The 13,455-nt window shown below is 40.4% G+C and overlaps 1 protein-coding gene across 2 annotated transcripts in view; it reads left to right on the top strand.

Annotated features, from left to right (window-relative positions):
• Positions 1–13,455, top strand: part of smchd1 (structural maintenance of chromosomes flexible hinge domain containing 1) — a 173,149-nt gene that overhangs the window by 37,306 nt on the left and 122,388 nt on the right. For both annotated transcript variants that reach the window (XM_063062435.1, XM_063062426.1), the window contains exons 10-12: positions 237–447; positions 1,451–1,568; positions 3,312–3,495. In XM_063062435.1, the coding sequence (XP_062918505.1) occupies positions 237–447; positions 1,451–1,568; positions 3,312–3,495 (513 nt within the window). The remainder of the gene's footprint in view (positions 1–236; positions 448–1,450; positions 1,569–3,311; positions 3,496–13,455) is intronic.

Genomic DNA, 13,455 nt, shown 5'->3' with positions numbered 1-13,455 from the left:
GTTTCATGTTCAGTGTAGATGAGGTGGGCAAGAGGGCTTGTTTCTGTGATGCTGTGACTCTTCTGAATACCTCTTTCTGAACTTCTTGGCCTTAAATATTAAGATACAAAAAGATTGAACTGATGAACTGAGGATTTATTCAGTGATTTCTTTATCACAATTTGATTTGATAATGTAACTTGATGTTATTGCAGTGCATCTTCGGTGCTGATGTCTCTTTTCATGTCCCTTTTTAGATCTCAATGTTCGAGAAGGGAAAAGTCCCTAAGATTGTAAATCTAAGGGAAATAAAAGATGACATGCAGACTCTGTTCATCAACACTGCAGCTGACAGCTTTGAATTTAAAGCACATGTGGAAGGTGAAGGGGTTGTAGAAGGAGTAATACGTTATCATCCTTTCCTGTATGATAAGGAAACCTACCCTGAGGATACTAGCTGCCCATTCAGTAAGATTATTTTTCATTTCAATGGTCAAATAATGGACTTGGTAGTGAGGAGGGGACAACTTTGTTCCAATATGGAAGTGTTTGAAGGTAGTTTCTTACATTTGCAGCCTTTGAAGGGAGCAGTAAGTTATTCCTTTATATTGAGGATGAGAAGTTTTTTGTTTCCATGCTTCCCAACTCAGCTGAGTTTTGATTTTAATGTACATATTAAAGAATAGACCTGGTTGTTTTATTAAAGATATCTTGAACTTCAAAAAACTAAACCTTGTTTGAGAGGAATGGTTATATGTAAATATATATCTTAAGAGTATACTATCTTCAGCAACAAATTACCAGTAGTAACAAAAAGTGGTTTCTTAATCTCCAAGGGAATTAATTCAGTTAGTTTATTATTAAACCTGCAGTAGATTTAGTCTGTCACTGTTTATCTTTTGATGTTATTCTCATTTTGCCAATCGCCCCTCCTCAACCCCAATCCCCCCCTTCTCAACCCCAACCCCCCCATCCTTCCCCCCCCAAAAAAAAAACCCTGGACATACCTAGTACTGATGTAGTCGTGATGAAGGTTCTCAGCCCAAAACATCAGTTGTTTACTCCTTTCCATAGATGCTGTCTGGCCTGCTGACTTCCTCCAGCATTTTGTGTGTGTTGTTTGGATTTCAGCATCTGCAGATTTTCTTGTCTGGATATACCTATCGTTTACCTGCTCTTGATCCACCCCTTCTCTTTCTGTCCAGATGAAGGGCCACCACCCAAAACATTGACTGCCCATTTCATTATAAATGCTGTGTGATCGGCTGAGTTCCTGAGGCTTTGTGTGTTGGTGTTATTTTTGCAGTTTGTTATCACGCTAACTTAAATTTTCAGTTCACGTGAACTTAAAATTTGTATATTGATTATGAACAACATGCACTGTACTTTAAGTAATAGCAAGAATGGAGAAAAAGACAGTTCTGTTAATTCAGTCCTCAATCCTTTAAACATGAATTTCTTGACTTTGTAGATGCTGCTGATGATGATGAGGAAGACTGCTATTCTGTTGATAAAGGGGCCAGAGGAAAAAGGCCAATATTTGAATGCTTTTGGAATGGAAGATTAATACCATACACTACTGTGGAAGAGTAAGGATAAGCATACTATTGGGGTTCAGTTTTGCTGGTATTTTTCAACAGTTGCTTTTCAGAGATGATGATTTTGCTAAGCTATGACTTTAGAAGTACTAATGCTTTTTATAACTTAGAGCCCTAGCCCTAGACTATTTCATGGTACTGTAGCTTATTTCATCTTGATTTGAGATGGTTTAATTATTAGATTCTCTGTTAATGCCAGTTATTTTTGTTACACTGTGTTGTACTATTTTGTTGCATTCAGCTAGAAGGTTACTGAATGGTGATCAAGAACCAAATAATATTTGTCCCATTCTGCTGTCAAGGCATTCAGATTGTAATAATCAACTGTCCAGTCTATTTACACATGACCAAAACTGTGTGGCTTAATTATTACCTAGTTGTTCATTGGATAAACTACAGTAATACTGTGTGTGATAGTTGTAACTCTTTTAAGACGAGGTATTTATGTCCTGTCTTGGATTTTGAAGGCTCATATTATTGATATCCATAATGTAACTGGATTCTACTTCCTTGCTTTTGGAACTAGCTAGCCACTCTTTAGGTACTGTTATAACCTGTATGGGATAGTTTGATCTTAATTTTCAATCCTACCACTCATACAGAATTGCAACTTTTTTAACACGTAGGATAGGATATCTAAGATAAATTACTTTAGATTATTTTAATCCATCACTCGGATGATAACATATTTGTATTTGGCCACTTTCCAAACTTCCCTGCATTTGGTCGGCTCCATTAGATGGGAAGATAGCAAATGTAGCACCTTTACACATAAAAGGAGGTGGAAAGCAGGCTAATACCATCTGTAATTGTGAAGCTGTTAGAAGATAATTAACATACTGATCGTAGGGTACTTTAGAGAATTCAAGTAATTGGGTAAAGTCAATATGTTTTTGTGACTTCATGTTTAACTGTCTTATTGGCGTTGAATAATTTACATGTTCTATGGGTACATATGCTGTTTGAAGTTGATGAATCAGTTACCAGAAGAAATGTATAACTTAGGGTATAAGAAATGCATAATGTATATCTGTGTAAACCTTAACCTCAACCTTGCGCTGGGGCACATTTGCTGAATGTTTTATCTTCATTTTGTAATGAAGTTTTCAAGTTGTTTAAATGGGGCAAAATCTGTCATCAGGCTTTTCTGCTCTCTTTTTAACCCTCAAATTTTAAAACCAGACTTTAGACTTAAGTATCAGTGCCAAGTCAAATCTGGATCAAGTTAGGGGAGCATAGTGTTGAGTCCTAGCAGCTGGTATTTATCCATATGTGTAAGTATAAGAGTAAATTCATGCTGGCTTTTTCCCAAGGTTGAGTGAGACTCCAACTTGAGGTCATATTTTTCGGGTGAAAAGTGAAATATTTAAGGGGAACTTCTTCACTTAGAAGATGGTGAGAGTTTGGAATGAGGTGCCGACGGAGGTAATGGATGTGGGTTCCATTGTAACAAGAGAAATTTGGATCGGCACATGGAGAAGAGATGTATAGAATAATAGGGTCTGGGTGTGGGAAGATAGGATTAGGCAGAAAAGTCAAATTATTGTCAAATTATCTATATAGTATCTTGAAATTTAGTTCCTTTTAGGCACTTATAGGAAAATAAAATACAATAAAGTAGAAGTGCAATAGAGAAACATGTCAGCATGGACTAGATTGGCTGAAGGACCTGTTTCTGTGCTATGGTACACTCTGACTCTAAAAGAATTCAAGTCAATAATCTTTGCTTTTTAGTTTTGAGTTTTGTGCACCCCCCAAGAAAAGAGGACTTGTGGCACTGGAATGTTTCAACAGGATCTCTGGTGTGCTTTTCACCAATGATAAATTTCAGGTCAGCACCAACAAGTTGACGTTTATGGATTTGGAATTGAAGTTGAAGGACAAGAACACACTTTTCACACGTGTTGTGAATGGCCAGGTAATAAACCAAATTTCTTTATTTGGTTAGAGATGGATAAGTATGCTTTTATTTGTACTAAATAGTATTACTTTTGGTTAAATTGTGTGCAGTGTGTTTTTTTTCCCAACCCATCAGACTCAGATTTTGACAAGTTGCATGGGCAAGATAACTTATTATCATACAGACATATGTCAATTTCTTTTTCTAGTCAGAAAATTAAAGATTTGGGCCAAACAAGTAGATTATAGCTTGTGATATAGTAGATTACAGATGGTCATGAAAAATGCTCAAGTGGAGGGATATGACATTTAGTGATTTGGAGGGGGAAGTGGATGATGAGAAATATGTAGTTATCCTCTTGGGAGAATGCATAATCAGTATTATTTCAATGTTAAAATATTAAATTATGTTTGGAGACAGCTATTTTTGGTAATCTGAGATGTGCTAGAAGACATCCAAGAGAATTTCAGAATACAGAAAAACAGATTCTGCAGATGCTGGAAATCCAGAGTAATGCACTCAGAATGCTGTTGGAACTCAGCAGGTCAGCAGCATCTATAGAAAATGTGTGCATTGTAACTGAGAAAAATTCAAAGGGAGGGGACACCAAAATGGAATTTAAGGAAATCGCAGAGAAAGTGTACATTACAAACACCAGGGAAGTGATACCGAGCAAACTGTTGGAGCTACATTATCTTAGGAAATCAGAAGTGTAATGAGGTAGTTAGATTGTTTTAATTTTCCAAAATTCCCTTGATAAAGAAAGCTCCATTAAATGGGAAGATCTCAAAACGTAATTCCTTTATGCAAAAAAAGAGGGGTGTGGGTAACATGAATTTATGGATGGCTTATAGTAAGTAATAGTGAGAATATTAGACGATATTAACTACCTTGATAGCAGGGCATAATGTGATGTTTTGTGGATAATGGGAGCCTATGATATACAAGGATTTCCAAAAAATGTTTGATAAGGTAGTTACTCAAGAATTATTGTAAAACATTAAAAACTCTTGATGTAGAAGGTAATGTTGGGTGGATTAGGCGATTGTCTTGCTAACAGAAACATGAATGGATATATTTCTGGTTGGAGGATGTACTGAATAGTGTGCCATGGGATGGGTGCTGCAGCCTCAAATTTTGTGAGTGACTTAGAAGCAGGGAATGAAGATATGGTTGCTAAATTTGCTAATGGCACAAAAAAACAGATGGAAAAACGAGCTACGAAGAGGGCATGAGAAACTGCAGAAGGATATTGGTAGGTGACGTGAGTGGGCAAAGATCTTGCAAATAAAAATGAAGAAAATGTGAAATGATCTATTTTAACAGAAAAAATATAAAGATGCATTTTATTTCAATGGTAGGTTATTACAGAGTTTTGAGATGTGCGCAGGAATTGGCATGCCCTGATCCATGAAGGGCAAAAGACTGCTGCAGCAGGGAATTATGAAAGATAACAAGTTATAGTATACTACAGGGGTAATTGGATACAAATGTGGGGATGTTTTGTATTAGTTACATTGGTGAAACATCTGGAATATTGTTCACTAAATGGGTTACTTGAGAAATTAAAGGAATTGAATTGTTCCAATAGCTAGTGTGGACTTGAGTTAAAATAGCTTCCTATGATATAAGGAAGTATGAATCTGATACATAAAAGAGCCCGGTTACCTTGCAGTTAAAGGTCAGACAAGCTAGGCTTTCGAATATCTTGGAATTCAAAACAAGTCAAATAAGATCCTGAATCTTCAGAGCGTTTTGCCTTAGTGATGGAATTAATTTTTGACTACTAAGGCAGAGTTAAATATTTAGATATTGGAAAGCAAGGCGGTGAAAAGTGTGTGGAGAGTAAGGGACTATGGTGTTGAGGGTGTATTCAGATTCGGCTTTCATAAATGATATCGTAGGTTGAAGGGACTGAGAGGCCTGATCCACTGCATAGAATTAGCTTTTTCTTTGGAGTTTTGGGAGAATCTCACTGAAGCCTGCAATTCGGATTGGGCTTGGCAGGGTAGATGCCCAGAAGATATTTTCCTTGGTAATCATAGGTCGAACTCGGAAGCATGAAGTCAAGGTAATGGGTCATAGACAGAACTCAAGGTTTTTATTCATTGGAGTGATTAACGGGACTGCTGGAATGCCGAATCCCAGAGAATGTTAGTTCTGTGTTATTGGGGATTTTTGAAGGTTAAGGGCTTTTGACAAGTGAAGTTCCATGTTATGGAATGAGGACAAAGGTTAGATAAGCCATTATCTTGGTGGCTGATCAGGCTTGAGGGGCTTCATGGGATACTATTTCTAACTGGTAAACCTGAATATTTGAACTGTTTTGTCACTTGGGCCATCTTAATTTCTTATATTTTCGCATCCTATATTGCGGTTCAGTGATATTTTATAATTCTCTGACCAAATAATTCCTGAGTTCCCACTTCCCTGGTATTACATTGGTGTCACTATGGAAGGGTTTGTAAGTATGAGGGCAAAAGAATGTTGAAAAGCATTAATTTGGCAGGCATTACAGAAGTTATTCTGAGATGGGAAGCTTTGGATCTCCACCTTCTGAGATGATGTGCAAACCGTCTATAGGATGTGCAATCCACTATGGACACTATGGGTTGAATAATTCATTAACAGTGTAGAAAATTAAAATACAAGTAATTTTTTGTTCTTTGTGTTGAGGATCCTTGAGTATCAACATCAATATTTCTCAATTTAAGATGCCAAGCAAGCTGCAACAGGATACCCAGCAGTGTAGAGTCAACTCTCCAGTCAACTGCAGAGTACTAGACAATGAAGTATTTTTTGATGCTGAGGCAAGTTTTTCATGAAATTGATTTGGGTTTAAATTTTACAAAGATGAAAGATAAGGTGTGCATAATAACACATTGAATGGAGTAGTAGCAATTCCATGTGAACACTATTACTGTCCAAGTCTTGCATTCATCTGAGTTTGGACATGTATTAATTTATTAAATTAAGCCAATACCCATAAACTCTGTATATAACAGAATGGTTAATAGACAATAGGTGCAGGAGTAGGCCATTCGGCCCTTCGAGCCAGCACTGTCATTCAATGTGATCATGGCTGATCATCCACAATCAGTATCCAGTTCCTGCTTATCCCCATAACCTTTGATTCCGCTATCTTTAGGAGCTCTATCCATCTCTTTCTTGAAAGCATTCAGAGACTTGGCCTCCACAGCCTTCTGGGGCAGCGTATTCCGTATATCCACCACTCTCTGGGTGAAAAAGTTTTTCCTCAACTCTGTTCTAAATGGCCTACCCCTTATTCTTAAACTATGGCCTCTGGTTCTGGACTCGCCCATCAGCGGGAGCATGCTTCCTGCCTCCAGCGTGTCCAATCCCTTAATAATCTTATATGTTTCAGTAAGATCCCCTCTCGACCTTCTAAATTCCAGAGTATACAAGCCCAGTCGCTCCAATCTTTCGACATATGAAAGTCCCGCCATCCCGGGAATTAACCTTGTGAACCTCCGCTGCACTCCCTCAATAGCAAGAATGTCCTTCCTCAAATTTGGAGACCAAAACTGCACACAGTACTCCAGGTGTGATCTCACCAGGGCCCTGTACAGCTGCAGAAGGACCTCTTTGCTCTTATACTCAATTCCCCTTGTTATGAAGGCCAGCATGTCATTAACTTTCTTCACTGCCTGCTGTACTTGCATGCTTGCTTTCAGTGACTGATGTACAAGAACACCTAGATCTCGTTGTACTTCCCCTTTTCCTAACTTAACTCCATTTAGATTCAAGATTCAAAAAACTTTATTGTCATTCTAACCATACATCAGCTTTGCAGGGCAGAATGAGACAGCGCTTCTCAGGGGCAGTGCAATCATAACATAACAAATGCAACACTAAATAATAAACATAACAATAAATAGTAAAACAATCTGATGATAATAGATAATAATCTGCCTTCCTGTTCTTACCACCAAAGTGGATAACCTCACATTTATCCACATTAAACTACATCTGCCATGCATCTGCCCACTCACCCAGCCTGTCCAAGTCACCCTGCATTCTCATAACATCCTCCTCACATTTCTCACTGCTACCCAGCTATGTGTCATCGGCAAATTTGCTAATGTTACTTTTAATTCCCTCATCTAAGTCATTAACATATATTGTAAACAGCTGCAGTCCCGACACTGAACCCTGCGGTACCCCACTGGTCACCGCCTGCCATTCCTAAAGGGACCCGTTAATCGCTATTCTTTGTTTTCTGTCAGCCAGCCAATTTTCAATCCATGTCAGTACTCTGCCCCCAATACCATGTGCCCTAATTTTGCCCACTAATCTCCTATGTGGGACTTTATCAAAGGCTTTCTGAAAGTCCAGGTACACTACATCCACTGGCTATCCCTTGTCCATTTTCATAGTTACATCCTCAAAAAATTCCAGAAGGTTAGTCAAGCACGATTTCCCCTTCGTAAATCCATGCTGATTCGGACCAATCCTGTTACTACTATCCAGCTATGTCGTAATTTCATCTTTTATAATTGACTCCAGCATCTTTCCCACCACCGACGTCAGGCTAACCGGTCTATAATTCCCTGTTTTCTCTCTTCCTCCCTTCTTGAAGAGAGGGACAACATTAGCCACCCTCCAATCCACAGAAACTGATCCTGAATCTATAGAACATTGGAAAATGATTACCAATGCGTCCACGATTTCTAAAGCCACCTCCTTAAGTACCCTGGGATGCAGACCATCAGGTCCCAGGGACTTACCAGCCTTCTGACCCAACTGTCTATCCAACACCATTTCCTGCCTAATATAAATTTCCTTCAGTTCATCCATTACCCTAGATCCTTTGGGCACTATTATATCTGGGAGATTGTGTCTTCCCTAGTGAAGAGAGTTCCAAAGTACCTGTTCAACTCGTCTGCTATTTCCTTGTTCCCCATAATAAATTCACCTGTTTCTGTCTTCAAGGGCCCAATTTTGGTGTTAACTATTTGTTTCCTTTTCACGTACCTAAAGAAGCTTTTACTATCCTCCTTTATATTCTTGGCTAGTTTACCTTCGTACGTCATTTTTTCCTCCACGTATTGCCTTTTTTAGTTACCTTCTGTTGCTCTTTAAAAGTTTCCCAATCCTCCTGCTTCCCACTGGTCTTTGCTATGTTATACTACTTCTCTTTTATTTTTATACTGTCCATTACTTTCCTTGTCAGCCACGGCCTCCCCTTTCTCCCCTTAGGATCTTTCTTCCTCTTTGGAATGAACTGATCCTACACCTTCCACATTATTCCCAGAAACACTTACCATTGCTGTTACACTGTCATCCCTGCTAGGGTATTGTTCCATTGAACTTTGGCCAGCTCCTCCCTCATAGCATCATAGTTCCCTTTGTTCAACTGTAATACTGACACTTCCAAGTTTCCCTTCTCCCTCTCAAATTGTAGATTAAAACTTATCATATTATGGTCACTACCTCCTAATGGCTCCTTTACCTCGAGGTCCCTGATCAAATCCAGTTCATTGCACAACACTAAATCTAGAATTGCGTTCTCTCTGGTAGGCTCCAGTACAAGCTGTTCTAAGAATCCATTTCAGAGGGACTCCACAAACTCCCTTTCTTGGGGTCCAGTACCAACCTGATTCCTCCAGTCTACCTGCATGTTGAAATCCCCCATAACAACTGTAGCATTACCTTTGCGACATGCCAATTTTAACTCTTGATTCAACTTACACCCTACATCCAGACTACTGTTTGGGGGCCTGTAGATAACTCCCATTTGGGTCTTTCTACCTTTAGAATTTCTCAGTTCTATCCATACTGACTCTACGTCTCCTGATTCTGTGTCCCCCCTTGCAAGGGACTGAGTATCATTCCTCACCAACAGAGCCACCCCACCCCCTCTGCCCATCAGTCTGTCCTTTCGATAGGACGTATACTCTTGAATATTCATTTCCCAGGCTCTGTCCACTTGAAGCCATGTCTTTGTTATTTCCACAACATCATACTTACCAATTTCCAACTGTGCCTCAAGCTCTTCTACTTTATTTCTTATACTATGTGCATTCATATATAATATTTTTAATTCATTACTCCCCTCAGTTCCCATATCAATTCCTATTTCACTTGGCCATACTGTACGATCCCTTCTTGAGCTTTCTGCTCTGTTGATTCTACTGTCTTTCTTAACTTTTCTTAGTCTCACTTTCCCTTTATCTCCATCCTTATATTTCCAGTTGGTCCCCTCCCCCCCCACAACTTAGTTTAAACACACCCGTGTTGCAGAGGCAAACCTGCCTGCCAGAATGCTGGTGCCCTGCTTATTAAGGTGCAACCTGTCCCTTTTGTACAATTCAGCCTTACCCCGAAACATACCCCAGTGGTCCAAGAATATAAATTCTTGCTTCCTGCACCACTTCCTCAGCCACACATTCAGATCCATTCTTGCCCTGTTCTTGCCCACTCCAGCACGAGGAACTGGAAGCGAACTGGAGATAACCACCCTGGAAGTCCTGCTTTTCAGCCTTCTGAGTTAAAAACATACACACAGCAAAAAACACAATCTATGTACTACTAAAACTCTCATGCTCTGTCTGTCTGTTTGTGACCTCCAATTAGCGCAAACGGTGCAATACACCAGCACTTTTTTTTTGGTTAAATCGAATTAAAATGTGTTAACTTACAGAATGCAGGCAAAGTTCGGGGTTATATATTCGTATAAAATTGCTCATTCGCCAAAAATTAACAGGTTGCCTTTCACCTGAGACCCAATCGGCCATCATGGAAATTGGGACGCCACCGCCCGACGCATGCGCACGGCCAGCCTCAGCAGCGCCTCACGATGCTCACAGAGCCGCTTCCACCTTCCATGGAGACCGCGACGCCACAGCCCAATGCATGCGCACGGCCAGCCTCAGCAGTTTGGAGGCTTTGGTGTTACTGCTTCCTATCTTCTATCAAGCATTAGGGTAAAAATATATGGATAGCCGAATTATGCTGCGTGGAAAGAGAAGGGCAACATTATGGTCAAGAGATGACGCCAAAGGTGGTCGGGAAGCGGCAAGAAGAGGGAGAGAACAACAATCAGATGAGGCCAGGGCCGCACAACTCCAGGATCAAAGAGTCAGGACAAGAAAGATGAGAGAAGACGAGACGGAGGAGGACAGGCATGCACGTCTCCAAAATGACAACAACAGGCACAGATGGAGGAGAGAACAAGAATCCGATCAGGCCAGGACCGCATGACTCCAGGATCAGAGAGAAAGAACAAATGGTAGAAGAGATGAAGGGATGAAGGATGAAAGGGCAGTGCGACTCCGGAATGACAATAACAGGCAGAGAAGGAGGAGAGAGGAAGAGACAGAGGAGAAAAGGAAAGATCAACTCGAGAATATGCGGCACAAAGTAATTATTGCGAGAGTTGCTGAAGACGACCGTGGCCGCTTTCGACAACAATACCTCGACAGAGAAAGAGCAAAGCAAAATGCATGACTCACGTGCCGTCACATTTCTGCTGATGTTGGTTCGATGACAAAATGTCGTGCCTTCCTATTCACTGGAGAAACCGCACATTTCTGCTGCGTGAAGGGAAAGGTCGGGTTAGGCAATTTGCAGCCTCTACCTAATGAACTCCTCAATTTGTACAGCAATGATGAACCTATTGCAAATGAGTTCAGGAAGAACATCAGACAATACAGTTGCCTCTTCCAAATGACATCCTTTGGTGCTAAAGAAGTCATTCCAACTAGGAATCGATGGAATCCTTCTGTGATTATTCAAGGCTAAATCCATCATTACATCAGGCATTTAATTCCAGACCCGACCCAGCAAGCCCAATTCCTTCAAATTTACTTCGTGGATATTTAATGTTCATTCTGGTCACATATTTGTCTTGCTATGCGTCTTTCTTCTTTAATAAGCTGAGTTTTTCTTCTTCAATTTCCAAATCAAAGAGATAGCAATAGCATTCAGGAAAATTTAATGTTCTCTGGTCACATCAGACTGCACTACCCTTTTCTCAAAGGGTGCCCCAACGGGTCACCCTGTTGTTTAGTTTCATTATATATTCTGAGGCCAATTTGCTAGGTACCTTCTGTATCTAATAAAGTGGCCACTGAGTGTATGTTCGTGGTCTTCAACTTCTGCACACCACAGTAATAGCAAAATTCAAAGTAAATTTACTATCCAATTACATATATGTCACCCTATTCAACACTGAGATTCATTTTCTTGTGGACCTTCACAATAAATACAAGAAACACAATAGAATCAATGAAAGCCCTAACCCAATAGGACAGTGCTTGAAAGTGAGTCCATTGGTTGTGGAAACAGTTCAGTGATGCAGCAAGTGAAGTTGGGTGAAATGATCCCCTCTGGTTTAAGATTGTGGTTGAGGGGTAATAGATGTTCCTGAACCTGGTGTTGTTGGTTGTGAGACTTCTATACCAGCTTCCTGGTGGGTCCAATGAGAAGAGAGCATAGGGCTTCGATGGTGGGGTCCTTGACAAATGCTGCTTTCCTGCAACAGTGTTCCATGCAGATGTGCTCAGTGGTGGAGAGGGCTTTACCGTAATGAACTCGGCTGTATCCACTACTGTTTGTAGCATTTTCCATTCAAGGAAGGGTATTGGTGTTTCCATACCAGGAAGCAACCTGTCAATATACTTATTCTCTGCCATGTATCTATGGAAATTTGTCAGAGTTTTAGATGACATGTGGAATCTTTGCAAACTTCTCAGAAAGTAGAGGTATTTCCATGATTTATTCGTGATGGCACTTTTGTGCTGGATCCAGGGGAGATCCTCTGGCATACTAACACCAAAAAAGCGTAGTTGCTAATCCTTTCCACTCTGATCTCCTGATGAGGACTCCAGTTTCCTGAAGTTAATAATCAGCTTGCTGACATTGAGTGAGAGGCTGTTGATGTAGCATCAGTCAGCCAGATTCTCAATCTCCCTCCTATATGCTGATGCGTCACCACCTTTAATTTGGCCTACAGCGGTAGTATTGTCAGCAAACTTAAATATGGCATTAAAGCTGTGCTTAGCCTTGTTGTTATAAAGCGAGTAGTGCAGGGGTTAAGTGCCCAGCCACGTGGTGCACCTGTGCTGATGGAGATTGTGGAGGAGATGTTTTTGCCAGTCTAAACTGACTGGGATGTGCAAGTGAGGTAATTGAAGATTCAGATGCACGAGGGTTGAGGCCTATATACATAGCTTATTGATTAGTTTTGAGGGGATGATAATATTGATTGCTGAGCTGTAGTCAATGAGTCAGAATGGTGAAGAAATGAAGAGCCTCCTGATGCATGCATCGTTGCTGTCCGGATGTTCCAGGGTTGAGTGAAGAGCCAATTAAATGGCATCAGCCTTTGACCTGTTAGGATGGTAGGCCAATAATAAGTGGTTATCTGAGTTACTGCTACTTTCCTGTCAACTTGAACCAGTCTGGCCTTTCTCCTGATCTCTTCATTAACCAGGTGTTTTTACCCACAGAACTAATGCTTACTGGGTGTATTTTGTTTTTTGGACCATTTTCTGTAAACTCTAGAGACTTATGCGTGAAATTCCCAGGAGACAGGAAACAAAAAGTAGGGATTAACGGGTCCCTTTCAGAATGGCAGGTGGTGACTAGTGGGGTACCGCAAGTACTCGGTGCTGGGACCGCAGCTATTTACAATATACATTAATGATTTAGGTGAAGGGATTAAAAGTAACATTAGCAAATTTGCAGATGACACAAAAGCTGGGTGGCAGTGTGAAATGTGCGGAGGATGTTGAAATAATGCAGGATGACTTGGGACAGGCTGAGTGAGTGGGCAGATGCATGGTAGATGCAGTTTAATGTGGATAAATGTGAGGTTATCCACTTTGGTGGCAAGAACAGGAAGGCAGATTACTATTTGAATGGTGTCAAGTTAGGAAAAGGGGAAGTACGAAGAGATCTAGGTGTCCTTGTTCATCCAACACACATCAAAGTTGCTGTCGAACGTAGCAGGCC

This window comes from Mobula hypostoma, chromosome 1, assembly GCF_963921235.1.
Source record: "Mobula hypostoma chromosome 1, sMobHyp1.1, whole genome shotgun sequence".
Lineage (NCBI taxonomy): Eukaryota > Metazoa > Chordata > Chondrichthyes > Myliobatiformes > Myliobatidae > Mobula > Mobula hypostoma.
The sequence above is the reverse complement of the archived record's forward strand: the minus strand, read 5'-3'. Positions and strand labels throughout refer to the sequence as shown.